Below are 15,937 nucleotides of genomic sequence, written 5' to 3'. Positions count from 1 at the left end.
GCTTAGCCCCGCCCAGGCCTTTGATACTAGTCGTGACGTCACTCGGCCAGCGGTAAACAGTGAGAAGGCCGCGGCGCTCCTGGAGCGCCGCTGCCTTCTCAAACAGCTGACCGGCGGGGGTCCCAGGTGTCGGACCCCCGCCGATCAGATGCTGATGATCTATCCAGAGGATAGATCATCAGTTTAAGCAAACTGCAGAACCCCTTTAAGTTTTAACCATTTCAAGGGTGACCCTGCACAGGGATCAATTTGGGGTTGATGGCAACCTTTTTTCTCTTTGTCCAAAATCCCCATGGGATTCACCCTCTGGAGACTTTAGTTTTTGTCTATGCTTAGCGGAAGACGCATTGGCATATAAACAATACAGCCCCTGTTTAAAACACAAATGAGGTAAGAAGTAGTAATAGCTGTTACTGTACATCCAATATATTCCAAGTCTCAGATGCACAGTTATCATGGGCCCAGGATTTCTTTGCCAAATAAGATCTGTTATATTCAGTACATAATTGTAGCTCACATCATGGAAACATTTACTGTGTGGACTGAATGCATCGCTGATAATCCAGGGGCCAGGAAAATCATTGACGTGGATTACTCTTAAGCCCTGACCCTAATACAAGCAGGAGTCGTCGCTCCATCCACCTTACAACTTTACATCCAGCCCAAATCTGCCCACTTTCCTGCCACTTCTGGTGACTCAACCTCAGTGTCATGGGAAGATGTCACAGCTACCGTGTTATGCATAGTACAGTATGTCAAGACCTATGACTAAGGTTTCTTTTCCAAAGGACTGTCCAGGGTTTTGTGGAAACATATAACTACAGTATATGTAATCTTATTTTTATACAATTCATTTAGGCGTTGTTTGTGATGATAAATGTATTTTTTTCGTTTACTTATCCGCAGGGGTGCACCTAGCCTTTCTGCTGCCTGAGGCGAAAACTGAAATGGCGAATGCCAATTTCTTGAACGAACCCAAGTGCTCATTGCCCATGGCCCTTCCACTGCCCCCCTCTTGCCCCGACCTGGTGCTGCCTGAGACCTGGCCTCATGGGTGGTGCACCCCTGCTTATCCGCCTGGTTTGTATAGAACAGACCTGTTGTAATGAGATCACAGAGGACTTCAGTACTTGACAGAGCTGGCGCAGTTGGTCTGGTACCTGAAAGAGCCAGAGAAGAGTCTGCCTGGCACACTACAAAATGAAGAAGGGTCGTATTTAGCAAAACAGCTCTGACCCCTCGCGGCATGTACTTAACGGAACCACAGAGCGCCATATGGTTTACACATTGTAACAGCATGTTAGCCCTAGGTGGCGTTGGGTAGCAGTTATATTTTGCTTACATCTTACTTTTCTTTATGTGAATTCAGACCTGGATAGCCCTTTACATCTTGGCAGGTCAGTTAATTATCTATATAGTAAAAAGCTTGGATAGGGGGTCACTCAAATATCAGGCAAAACTCTCGGTAATATGTATCCACACTCAGATTTGAGGTGGGAGAACCTCTAGGAGCAGGAGCAGCGACCCCCCCCCCCCCCCCTTCCTTCCCCAGCTCTTAGAGGCTAATTCGCATATCATCAAAGTTAGAATTGTGCAGTAAGGCGAGCATCAATAAGCATAAGAATAGGAGAGTTAGGGTCTGCTGACATTAGCACATCACTAATGCAGACATCCCAACCTGCAAAAACTCATTTCAGGGAGGTGCACTTCTCATTTCAGGGAGGTTTTCTTTTTTTTTCTTTCACAAACTTTTTATTACATTTTCCAAACATATGCAGTATCTGCACACTTTGTTCTATGGTGTGGAGGACTGGGCTCATTACCCTGCCCCAAATTATCATATTTATGTATATGATTAAAGGGATTCTGTCACCACCTATAAGCCCTGTAAGCTAAACATATGCTCATGTCCAGGCAGCATTCTGATTTCTAAGGTGGCCTTATAAAAGCTATTTGTGGCTTTATTCTGCAGAAAAACTGGTTTTACTACCCTGTCAATCATTGAATTAAGGTGCCCAAGCAGGGGAGGTCTGTGGATGCATGGTGCCCGGCCGCACGCATCGCCGTTCGTGCCCAGCGCCGCCTTCTACTCCTCAGTGCCGCCTCTCCCTCCCTCCCCTCCCGCTTTGCGATCCAGCGCGTGCGCACAGGCTCAGCCTGATGCGCTGTTGCAGACTGCTGGCATCGGCTTCTTCTTGCACTGTGCGCACGCGCTTCGATTCACTTGCTGACTCGCTGAGTCGGCTCTTGGTCTGAGTCAGTAAGTTTATTCTTTAGAACCCTGTGTGTAATTATCTACCCCACTGTAGGAAAAAAAACAAGCATCCAGGGGGTGTGAATTTAACACTGGGGTAAATAATATAATTAAAATGGAGGGTTAAATGTGTAAATGTATTTAAAAAAAATACATCTCTCTCAACAGTTATATAGCTACTGAATGAGACAGAAGAAGGGATGCCTTTAACATATATATCTCCTTGAGAAGCCAATTTGACCCTAAAGGGTTAATTCAACCTGCAATCTAAACTCTGTGTCCTGTCACTTCTCTTATCTCTCTGCTCTGCTATCAGTAAACCTTTCCGGGATATATTGTTTCACATGTGGTGTCAGGGAGCTGCTATCTAATAGCGGGAGACTCCCTGAACCTCCGGGAGACTTGAGATCCCTGCTAATGTCAGCCATTTTATTAGGGTTAATTCTCGTGACAGAAACCCTTTAAAGTGTACCATTATGTTAAAAGGCATCTGTCAGCAGATTTGTACCTATGAATATAGGTGCAAATCTGCTGACAGATGCCCTTTGAAGAGGTTATCCAATGCTTAAAGAGGACCTTTCATCTGTTTAACCCTAGTCTAATTAGGGTCTTACCTTATAGAGTGCCCCCCCCCCCCCCCCCCCCGTTCGTCTGCTGTTGTCCCCCGTTGATTTGGGCGCCTTATATTCTAATTAGCCGACTAAGGTGTGCTGTTTCTCAGGAGGAAGGGGTGGTCCTGTCTGCTACGGCTGGTGGCAGTTGAAGGATAGAACTGAGCAGGTGAATCCACCTCAGTGAGGTGGACAGAGAAATTACATTAAGAACAAACAGCAGGTGGCGCTATACAAATACATTTTATTAACTAGCTCAGTGGCTATATCAAATTATTAATTACATGCAATTACAAAAGTATTCAGATCCAGGTGCTGGTTTGGAAACTGTAGAATATTTTTCATGGGAAAACCTCTTAAATGACAAGACTAGATCTCATTTTTCTCCAGATGCAACTTGAAAAAGGCACATTGTGACTGAAATCTCATGCTGCTGATTGGTATCTGGGTACATAAATGATTGGATGAACTATACTTCTCACTTTTGATTGAATATATTTGATTTAATATGAGACAGATATGATCTGTTTGGTAACTAATTGCGGAGGCACAGCACTCAGCGGAGCACCATGGCCTATTCAATCAGCTGATCAGCAGGGATGCCAGGACTCAGACTACCAATGTGATATTAATGCCCTGTCCTAAGGATAGGTCATCATTTTTTTTCAGTTCTGAATAACGCTTTTAAAGGGAATGTGACCTATCTGAGGGCAGAATAAACTACTGACACAAAACACTTGGTCACTTACTTGGATTGACCCAGTTGTTTTGCTAAAAATCTGTACTGAAATGCTCCAGAGCAAACCAAGCTTTATAGCGGTTCTATGCACGGCACGCACCGTGGAGATCTCATATTCCTGATCTCCCAGCTCACCCCCCAATGTTGTTTATAGGTATATGTCACCAGTTTATGCTGCCCTTGGATAGGTCAGCATAAAACTGGTGACACATTCCCTTGAAATAATATATTACAATGAGGATATGACTTTCATTTGATGGAAATATTAATAATGTAAATTTTTTAAATGGAAAACCATGTCATGTACAGCAGGTCACAGCATCAGTGTATTAGCAGTTACAGGAAATGCTGGGAAAGCCTTCAAGTAAGCTCCCTTGAGTCTTGCAGCCAGCGCATGAGGTTGATCCATCTTTGCTTGTACAAGTCCAGATTGCAGATTTATTTCCATGATACAATCTTATTTTTCACCATAACAATATACTTTACTTCTAAATAGATGCATTCTTTGTTACATCCCCAAAAAAATGCATTAGTTTGCCAACAGCATGATGCCGTGTGCCAAAAACTGCTTGAAGCGGTTCTCCTTGGAATTAAGAAAATAAAAATTACTGAAAATACTTGAATATTACTTTATTATAAATATATTGCCAAATATCTTTCATTACTTATAATGGCTTTCTTTGTTTGGGAGGCAATCATTAGGAGAAATAAAATGGCCGTCGTCCTATTAGTACACACAAAACCTGTCCTAATCACACAGGAGGACAAGTTACTTCACATCATTGAGCTAAAGAGCTGCCTCATGCTCCTCTCTGCTCTGCTTGTCAGGGATTATGATCCTGAATACAGATTATAAGGTGTTCAGCCAAATCACTCTTGGAATGAAGATCATAAGGAGACATGAAGTACAGAGAGGAGGGTGGGGATGTGGCTAATAAGCATCAGCACTTTTATGCAGTCTCCAGTCTGTCCTGTCTGACCTCTCTGTACTTCATGTCTCCTCAAGAACTCCATTGCTACAGAGATTTAGCTTAAGATCATATTAAACTGTATTCAGGATCATAATCCCTGACAAGTAGAGCGGAGAGGAGGATGAGGCAGCTCTATAACTTCTGAAGTAACTTGTGCTGCTGTGTGATTAGGACAGATTTTGTGTGTACTAATAGAACGGCAGCCATTTTATTTCTCCTAATGATTGCTCCCTAGACAAAACGAGCCATTATAACTAATGAAAGGTATTTGGAAATATATTTATAATAAAGTTATATTTAAGTATTTTCATTTTCTTAATTCCCGGAGAACCCCTTTAAACAAAGTATCTAACATCATATGCCATGTACTAAACAGATTTCGTTTCAATTAGTCACTGCACTTGTAATGAACTATAATGAATGAATATTAGGAGTTGATTCAAATAAATTAGGAAAAGTAGTATCTGCCCTTAATGCATTCACTCCTTTTATGATCCACACCTGATTTATGATGCATTTTCTTAATATGTAAAGTCACCATTGCTCTTGTTGCACCCAAGCCAATGGCAAAGCACCCAGAGAGGGGCGGGACAAAGAAAGGAGTGGAGCTTGGGTGCAACAAGAGTAATGGTAACTCCCTTATTGCACCAAAGGCATATTAAGAAAAAGTATCATAACTCCTGAGCAGACCCTCAGATCAAAAACAAAAAACAGCGTTTTAATCAGAAGAACTACAGCTATGTGCCTAAGCAAGCAGTTTGCTAGGGCGCCGCTGGTGACAGATTCCCGTTAAATGCCAATTTGCTGTAACAGTAAATGCACCTGCCTAATTTATTGTGTAGGTCCCCCTCGTGGAACCAAAACAGCTGCGACCCGTTAAGGCATGGACTTCACAAGACATCTGAAGCTGTTTTGTGGTATCTGGCACTAAGACATTAGCAGCAGATCCTGTAAAGTGAATCTTTCAGCGGTTTTGTGCCCTCAATATTGCCTATTTGGATATTTCCATGTCTGCAGAACTGTTTGGTTGTCTCAATAATCATAGTTCTTTTTCACAGATTTCCAAACTGTTTGATAACGTTTTTGGATTCCTCAGCATTTGCCCCTCCATGCTGTCAATGAACAGTCTACTATTCTGTTAATACAACCTATTCATGACTTTTCAGTAGACTTTGGGTTTCAGTTCTTCACCTGTTCAAAAATGTCTGCTTTCCGTCAATGCATTGAAACATTTGTTTCAGTTTGTGGGCTGAAAATCCATCCTGACCTAATCTTCCTCATACAGCTGTTTGTTACAATGTATCATGGCAGGAGTAGGCAGATTCTTATAGTATGCCAACTACTCTTTGGGCAAAGTCTAGTGATCTACAGAAAACTGACTAAATGGGTCTGCCCCCACAGTGGGAAAAGAAAATGCAATCAATGTATCATATTATAAATGTTACTTTATTTTGACCTTATTATTGACCCTGCTGGTTACTTTCTTAGTGTGCCAGGCTCAAGTGCCCCTCTTTACAGTATGCACCAACCACAGATGCCCCCATTACAGCCCACATTAGCCACAGATGGTATCCTCCTCCACTGTATTTTGGTCAAATGCTATGGATTTCATTGCACTGTCTATCAAAAAATATATATTTTTTGTTCAGTCTATTTACTTCTCAGTATACGAACTATACCATTCCAGAGGGAAAAAAAAGTTATACGGTATATAAAATATATAGAAACCTCTCACAGAACTGCCTTTCATTAGCATTATTCTAAACGTTCACACTTAAGCAGAGCTTTAAATGCTGTAAATCTGCCATCTTTTTACCGTGAAACAAGGTGACTATTGTGCCCCGGATACTGAAATGTAGACGTCAGCCTCTCGATTTAGCTGTGGGAAAATTTGCCATGTCTTGTATTTGATCACTTTATTTGCTGTGTTGGCATCATTGAATCAAGTTCTGTATGACTACTACTGCTCTGTATTTGAAACTCTACATACATGAATGCGTGTAGCCAATGTTGAGACGTAATGACCAAAAACAATGGGTGAGATTTATCAAGATTGGCGTTTTTTTCTCCTGTCTTACTGTTCAGTGTGCAGCTGCCTCTTAATAAATTAGGTGCATGCTTGGCCTGCTGTGTGCCAGAAACTCATTGGATGGGCTATGGAGGTTCCGACATCTCCTGCCAAGCCTGCCCCTTTAAAAAAAAAAAAACTGCCAATAAGCTCAAAAAATTGCAAATTATGGCTCAAATAGGGTGTGCACCATAATTTTTTGACTTTCTAACTCCACTTTTGTGGTTTAAATGGCTTCATAAATGTGTCCAAGGCTTAAAGGGAGTCTGTCACCCACTCTATAGAACGTTTCCCCCCCATTAAAGTAGTACCTCTCTTGTTTCTGTCTCACGTAGAGATTCTGAAAAAAGTACTTTATAAAGTACCCAGGGGCGGAGTTAAAGCCGCAAGTGCCCAGGCCCCTCAGCTATGTTCCCAGATAACCACTCCTCTTGCAGTCCTCTGGCCCGCCCTCCTCCTCTGGCTTGGAGATCTCACGCGAGCGCCGGTCACCGCTTGTGCATGCGCACTGTTAAGATCAGTGCCTCTTCCCATAATGGGCCCGGCGGTGGCCAGCACTCGAGTGGGCTCTCCAAGCCAGAGGAGGAGGGTGTAGTGAGATAGGGGCATACTTTAAGGAGGGAAGACCCCTGAAAAGACATTAAAAGAGCATCTGTCAGCAGATTTGTAACTGGCTGACCTGTTGCATGAGCGTTTGGCAGCTGAAGGCATCTGTGTTGGTCGCATGTTCATATGTGCCCGCATTGCTGAGAAAAATGTTTGAATATATGCAAATGAGCCTCTAGGAGTAATGGGGGTTCTGCAACTGCCGAGCCCTCTCCACTTTGATTGACAGGGTCAGGTGTGATAACGTTTTCATTGCCTGGTCCTGTCAATCAAAGTGGAAAGGGCATGGCAGTTGCAGAGAGAGCAGAGCCTCCTAGAGGCTCATTTGCATGTATGAACATGGGACCAGCACCAATGCCTTCAGCTGCCAAGTGCACATGCAACAGGTCAGCCAGCTTCATAGGTACAAATTTGCTGACAGATGCCCTTTATTCCAATCGACAGAATATCAGAGTGACATATGTAAGAGATCCAATAAAGCATATGGCTATGACTTTACACATTTACCAAAAATTGGTTCTTACCCATTCACATATCGTACACTTTCTGTGAAGAACTTACCAGTGCTATTAATCTTCCATCTTCTTTCATTGCAAGGTATCGGTTTGCGCTGATTCCCTTGATTGATACAACGCCTCGCTCTTCTGCTTGAAGCTGCAACTTTACTGCAAACAAAATAAAATTGTGTATAGTATATTAACCTCTTTACAATCATCAATCTCATCATCATTTTTCTCAGAAACAAAAAATGTACCTGTAAAAATGTTGCAGTTATTTTTTTGAGAGGCGCTGCCCTGATCTCTTCTGCCTCCTGCTCCGAACCACACAATATAAAGTAAAGGCATTTTAACAGTACCAATGAAAAAAGCTTGGTTGCACCCACCTGTTTTGTAAAAAATTTAATAATTGTAAGAATAGATCTCAAAAAATGTTTAAAGGGTCACTGAGTTTAAAAAAAAAACTTTTGCTGTATCATAGTGGCAAATGAAAGGTTTTCATTAGTGGGGTCTGAGTGCTATAACCCCCTCGGGTCACTAGAACGAGGAGAGAGAAGCACGCTCTACTTGCTGCAGGAGACAGAATCAAGACAGGCTCCTGCAGCGAGAGTAGAGATATCGCTATGTGAGTACTTCTCTCTCCTCATTTTCAAAGTTATGTGAAAGCTCAGTGACCCTTAAAACAACCAATATGACCAGCAAGACACTGAAATATCAATTGGTGGCCACAAATTGTTGTCATTATGGTTAAGAAAAATTCACTGTGGTCACTTTATGTTATGTTGGATCTTAAGGTATTCGTATTTGGTGGGAGTTGGAGGCGATTAAACCTTTCTGACTGACTGTCAAGGGAATTATCTCCAAAATATGCCCTAAGGCTCCGACGCTAACCCCAACATTTATACTCCTGGGGCTTTCGCCCAAATTTCAATTCCCATCTCATTCTCCAATAGATCTTTGTAGGAACCATTAATAGTAACCGCCAAAGCCATCATACCCCCGTACTGGAAGAATACAACTGCCCTGTCGTTCTCCCACTGGATACAAAAGGTCACTCATATCTCTAGATCAGAAGAGATTTTGCTGACCCCCAACAAATTGAAACAGATTTGGAACTCCTGGCTTCAATTTATGCAACACTATGACACAACTTCGTTACTGCGATAGCTCCTACACAAAACATATGACTACGGAATCTATGTTATCTAATGCTATACTCACTCTATAAATAAACATGAGGTACTTAGCAAATGTATTGGGAACAAAATCATTTGTGCCTGTCCACCACATCAAGGCAACCTCTTTTGAACAGAAACCTACACTAAATGCTACCTCTTTTGGTGCCACCTGGCTTCCAATGAATTTAGGGAAGGCAGGTTCCACATATATACTAAACCCACACTGTATGCTACCTTTTCTGGTGTCAGCTTGCCTTAAATGAATATAGGGAGAACAGGCTTTAGCTTTATATTATGCTAATTAAAATCAGCATGTGGGAAAGATGGGCTGGTCAGGAGTGCATGACTAAAATGGAGACAGCAACATCTCCAAATGCACACTGCAAAGACAAGGTTACAAGGAAACAAAGTTAGAAACATTCCTTATTTTTCTCTGTTACACAGGCGCTTGCACCTCCTAATCACCAACGCTGCGATACCGCATCGGTATTGCCGCCGCTGCTATTCACGTATATTTTGTACTATGGTACTGCGCAATGCACTCCCTGTCCACCTTCACTATCTGTCAGTGCCCTAAAAACACAATATACAATAGCTATACAACTCCAGATTGGTAATTACCTGTTTCTAGGTTCTTGTTTATTCGACTGTATGTTCGTGCTTTTTCTCTCGCTCTCACATCAACATGAAAGGGATTCGGGAGGCTAGACCCTATTACTTTTACTGAGCTTGCCCCGGCCGGTGGCACAGCTCTAGTTCAAATGTTTACTCGCTCGCGCTCACACGGAGCGCTGTGAGACGTCACGATTTGAGCTACGGATGGTCAGGAAGACCAAAGTTACTTCAACGCGTTTAGAATAAAACGTTATTCTTCGTCAGGGATACTAATTCGGTCTCCTAATGCTGCTTATATAGGTCCATTTCTTCTCCTTCATTTAACCCCCTCATATCTTCTGCACTCTAGCATTCATTCATTCAAAGGCAAACTGTTTGATTTCTGAGTTCAATCCTGATGGTACTAATGTATTCAGATTAAAAATCCGGGTCTCTGCTCGGGACATTTTTTTGATGACGCTTTTTTACACATTGCCAATTTTAAACATTGTTATTATGTTTTTCTATATATTTCATGTGTATCTTTTCATGTGTATTCCAAGTGTCTTTTCCTCCCTCCCCTCCCTTCATGATTGACACATGCTCTGAGTTAGTCTAATCAGGTCATGTGACTCAATGATTGGGGTGGCAGGTGTGGATTAGCCTTTTTAAACTGAGTTTTGTACACAAGTTTATTGTCATGATGAAGGACCCTGATTTACTTGCGGTCTGAAACGCGTTACTGTAACCTGTGATGTCTTGCATTTGGATTTTAAACGCACAATAAAGATTCCACCTTTTGCATCTTGGAAGCTGGATTTTTCTTGGTCTTGAATATTTCACAGCAATCAAGTCCGGAGGTTGCCATCCGTGCTCAAGGCAGGTGGACGGTGGGTGAGAGCTGCTTACTTTCCCTGTTTTATATTTTTTTGATGACGTCCCCCCTCTTTCGTCTTTATTAACTATCTCTATTCCACTAAATGTGGTACCATTGCTATTTCCCCGGTGTTTCTCTTTGTAATGTCTTGAGAGGGGATGACCTTCATATTTTCTCCGGATGTTATAAATATGTTCCCCTATTCTCTTACTTAGGGTTCTTTTTGTGCGTCCTATATCTAACTTTTTTACATGGGCATATTATTGCATATATAACCCCCTGGCTACTGCAAGTAATGTGGTCTCGTATATTATATGTAACTAAGTTTGCTATCTTTTCATTTTTTATTTGCATATTTATATGTTGTTTTCTACTTAGTTTTTATTTTTTGCACACCCCACATATGCCACATTGAAAAAAGCCTGCTTGTGGTCTTGCTCTTTTGCCCCCACTTACTGTCTAGTTCTCGCTTTTTTTGCTCACACATTTATTTGTAGGAGCTACTAGACTGCCCACATTTCTTGCCTTTCTATATATGAATATGGGGTTATTTGGAATATATTCCCCTATTATTTTGTCTTCTTTCAAAGTCTCCCAATGTTTTTTGATGATCTTCCTCAATATTCCTGTCTGACAATTATATTGCGTGATGATATGCGGTATCTCAAAGAATTCTCCCTCTTTGTTATTATTCTCCTGTTTTTTGATCTTTTTGTTCATTAGATGCTGTCTATTTAATTTCCCTACCAATTCATTTTTGTTTTATAAATTTTTCTTTATTATATCCTCTCTGTTCAAATCTTTGTTGTAATCTGTCTGCCTCTACTTCATACTCCTCCTTTTTTGTACAATTCCGTCTGATCCTCATAAATTTACTTTTTGGAATATTTTCCAACCATTGTGGAAGATGGCAACTAACCCATGAAATGAAACTATTTACATCCGTCGGTTTGTTATATGTTTTTGTCTGTATTTTGCCTTCCTCAATGTAAATTGTGAGATCTAAAAAATAAATTTCCCTATTATTAAATACCGGTGTAAATTCCAGATAAAATTCATTTTTATTTATTTCCTTAAAAAATGTTTTTAATTCATCTCCCCCCCCCCCCAAATAAATATCACGTCATCTATGAATCTTTTCCACAGGATTCGCCCGGAGCTCGCCATTGGGGTGGATAACCTGATGTTCCCACTGACCCCCCGGTGCGAATCTCGTCCCCATCGCAGTACCCCACTGCTGCATATAAAATTTGTCCTCAAATATAAAATAGTTTTTCATTAAAATAAACATGATGCAGTCTCCAATAAAATCAATCTGGTTTTGTGCTAACTCTCCCTGATTCTGCAGACACAATTTAACAGCATCACACCCTTTTTTGTTCTCAATTATTGTATACAACGATTTTACATCTAGTGTCCCCAAGATGTAGTGCGATTCCCATTTTATTTCATTTAAAATATTCAGAACGTGTTGGGTATTTTTTAGATGTGTTGGTAACATTTTTACACAAAGTTAGAAACATCCTAATGAGCGAACATCCTAATGAGCGGGTGTATATCAACATGGCTGAAAAATCTAATACAATGCAACTTTGAGTTCCATTGGCACCAAAAGAGGTAGCATTTATCATAAGTTCCTGTCCTAAATAGGTCACCTTGCTGTGGTGGATGGGCACACATTTATTCATATAGTGAGTATTGTACAAATATTCTGTGTTTGCAGAGTGCTTCTGCATTGTGTTGTGTAACTGCATTGTGTTTTTTTTTACAAATCGTATGCTATTAGTTCTAACATATGTTTTTCCCTTATTATTAGTACCATTGTACGACATTCACTTTTTTTTTATTCTGTATGACTGGACAGAGAAGTTTCAGGACATGGCTTGGAAACATTCCACAAAATTTTCCTTTTGTGATTCAGTGTTACCCTATTGTTCATGCTCATAATAAATAAAAAAGAAATTTGGAGACTGGTGTGAATGATGACAATCTCTGCACAGCGCTGCATAAAATGATAGCAATACTTCACAGCGCTGCATAAAATGAAAGCAATATCCTGGAAGTAGACAAAACTTTAGTGTGGTCTAGTCATACACCACAGTGCAGGATCTAAAACCCTTTTTTGATAATTTTATAGCAAACATTTTTAAGGGTTAACCCTTTTTAAAGCATGTCAGTATTTATGTGTAATGGAATAAGTAATAATGAATATAAGCATGATACTGCTTTACTCAGGCCACTTTCACATAATCAGTGTTTGATCAGTGATTTCTATCAGTGATTGTAAGCCAAAACCAGGTGTGGAGGCTACACAGACATAAGGTATAAGGAAAAGATCTGCACCTCTTCTGTGTTTTTCATCCGCACCTGTTTTCACTCACAATCACTTATGGAAATCACTGATCAAACACTGAAAGCGGCCTCAGATACCACTTAGTTTATTAAAAATGAAAAAAAAAAAAACATGCTTATTCATCACCCTCCAAGCTGGCAAAGGATGAACTGCACAAGAGGATTTAATTAGCTGAGGACTAGTCACGCCAGCTTTCCAGGGGTTAAAGAGGCCCAGATGAGTAAGTCCCCCAGCTACAGTATCCTGCGGTAGTATTGTTATTCATTTGGTTCCAAAACTTGTAATTGCGTGCTGCAGATCCTGCCCCCACAACTCCAGCCAGCAGCCAAAGGAAACCACTAATAGTCTATGTGTTCAGCATTACAGTGAAGAGCCTTATAAAGTGTTATTCCGGTCATGAAAGTTAGACAGGCATCAGATGGAAAAAGTGAACTATATAAAACTTTACAAAAACGCGTTGAATCATCTGACCTCAAAAGTAATTACCTGAACCCACAGTTAAAACAGCAAGATTATCAGTCAGTAGGCATTGTTTAGTACACACTGAAAGTGAATGGAGAGAGCCATGCGTGCAGGGGGACCTCTCCAGTCACAGTATCTGAGGTGTGGGTCCCAGGGGGTCCTGTGGATATGTCACAAATGTCCAAGATAGGAATACCCCTTTAAACTATAACATTGAGAGCTTGTCTCTATGAAGGAAACGTATAGATGCCATACAATAATAAGGTCTGTATGGGTTCCATCAAAAGTAATTTGCGCTTTGAGTTTTTCTTGTACATTTTTTACAGTACTTTATTTTAGCTTTTTTTCCCTGCATTTTTATTGTCCCACATGGAGACTTCTATTTTGCGCTCATTTTTTAATTACAATAAACTGGCATATTAGGCAGCACGGAGGCTCAGTGGGGCAGCACGGTGGGTCATTGGTTAGCACTGGTGCCTTGCAGGGGTCCTGGGTTCGAATCCGACCATGGACAATATCTGCATGGAGTTTGTATGTTCTCTCCGTGTTTGTGTGGGTTTCCTCCGAGTACTCCGGTTTCCTCCCACACCCCAAACACATACTGATAGGGACCTTAGATTGTGAGCCCCAATGGGGACAGTTGGATGCTAATGTCTGTAAAGCGCTGCAGAATATAGTAGCGCTATATAGGTGCATGAAATAAATAAATACTTAGGTATGCCACTATACTGTGCTGGTACGTGGAAGTATACACAGACATCTGTTTCAGCATACTACTGATATGTTATAACAAGAACAGCTGTTTGTCCCAAATGCAAAATCTATGGAATCTGTAGCAGTAGCCACCACATGCCATGTGCTGCCTTTAATATTAGTATCTTCTTACAGTATGTCAGGTTTATTAGGGGTCTACCAGGCTCTGGGTGCAACTGCTACCTCTGTACCCCCTATAGATATGTTGCTGGGTTGCCCCTTTGACAGTATACTGAACATCTGAATATTCTCTGATGCTGGCAGTACTGTTATATCAGATTGCACCAGGGGTACACAAGTGACAGATCATGGTCTTCTTCTCCTCCCCGTTGCACACAGGTGCACAAAACTGTACATAATATTCCATTAGTCCAAGGATGGTCTTTTGATAAATAGCGCTATATAACGTGCAAAGTCAATCAAATGGGGGGGGGGGGGGGGGGGGGGATGTCATCTGTATTTCACATTCCAGGTACCAGGTAGTGTATTTGAAGTGGTCTTAAATTTATTCTGAATGTGGCCATGCAGAATGGCTATAAAACATTTACATATTTAAAAATATATATTTTGACCTTGAGTTCCTTCTGAACAGTTCTGAGTAGTGATTTCTGGAGGGAAAGCTTCTATACCTTTTTGATCCATACCAACGACATTTTTACAGTTTGGATATAGAAGTGATCTGCATACAAAACGGAGCCACTGTGTGCACTCTACAATACAGTCTGCGTCATGGTCTAGGGTGCATTCACTATTTCTACAAGCTTCAAAGGTAAAATCACCAGCATCCCCTGCTGGTTCAGTGTCTGCACAGTTTACTTTAGTTTTTATTATACTTGGACATGTAGACTTTAAAGCAGAAATTGTACAGTTATCTGTTGTAGAAAAAACTGTCTGCCCCTAAATTATATCATCTTAGCCAAAGTCAAAAGGCAAGCTTGTCATCTGTTTCCTATAGTGACAAGCAGAACTATGCATACAGCTCTGGGTGTAATTTAGGATAAGTACAACCTACAGTATGTATTGAAGTGTTTTTACAAATCTACTAAAACTGTCCTTGAAATCAGTGTAGTAACTTTACCCCAAATTAACAGTCTAATAATTACCATTCCATTCCTCCAACATAACTCCATTTTAGTGATTAATTATTGTCAATATCTGCCCCTTCCCCCCACCCCATTGCACTGTTTAACCAGACTACTGCAGCCACAAGAGAGAGAAGGGGCAGAAGATGGACCACTTGCTATCAAACTGTACAGGAATAAAACAGCTGGCTTGCTGTATGCCGTTGAAACATTTTAATCCTAAATCACTTGCAGTTTAGTAATGTAACCTCACACCTGACATGGTAAATATAATAAGATTTATTTGATGATACTGTACGTTGGTGGTGTTCACCACAGAGAATTCAGGATGCCACAGCTGCTGGATGGGAAGCAAGCTACACATTTCACTTTGTACAGTAAAATCCCAGAGGGTGTTAGGAAAACATTTTTAATTCTCCAGTGCAGGTGGCTAAACCAGGAAAAGGAGAGTGAAAGGCATTTGCCCGACATCATACAGAGGCTAAGTGGCTAAGGACGAGCATAAACCCACAAACTTGTGTATTCAAGGCCAGCACATTAACCACTAATCCATTCATCCTTCTCGTAAGTGTACAGTCTGGCTTTAGGGATATGTTGACTGTATGATACAAAGCTAGTTACCTAAAGACGTAAGCCCAAGACTTTAACTTAAATGGGTTCTCTGGGCAAAAAATATTGATGACTTATTCACACGATAGGCCATCAATATCAAATCTGTATGGATCCAACATAGCCACCGATCAGCTGCTTGACAAGGCTGCTCATCGGCCTCTTCATAGAATACTAAGCACAGCGCTATTCATTGTATATTGGCTGAGCCTGGTATAGCAACCCAGGCTCATTTACTTGAATGGGAATAAGCTCTCCTGGACCATATGACTGATGAATGTGA

General features: G+C 41.0%; 1 protein-coding gene across 1 annotated transcript in view; it reads right to left on the bottom strand.

The window, feature by feature from the left end:
* Nucleotides 1–15,937, bottom strand: part of FGF2 (fibroblast growth factor 2) — a 73,346-nt gene that overhangs the window by 17,944 nt on the left and 39,465 nt on the right. Inside the window, exon 2 of the mRNA XM_040418421.1 lies at nucleotides 7,811–7,914. Coding sequence (XP_040274355.1) covers nucleotides 7,811–7,914 — 104 coding nt within the window. The remainder of the gene's footprint in view (nucleotides 1–7,810; nucleotides 7,915–15,937) is intronic.

This window comes from Bufo bufo, chromosome 2, assembly GCF_905171765.1.
Source record: "Bufo bufo chromosome 2, aBufBuf1.1, whole genome shotgun sequence".
Classification (NCBI taxonomy): Eukaryota; Metazoa; Chordata; class Amphibia; order Anura; family Bufonidae; genus Bufo; species Bufo bufo.
Note: the sequence above shows the minus strand (reverse complement) of the source record. Positions and strands in the feature narration are given on the sequence as shown.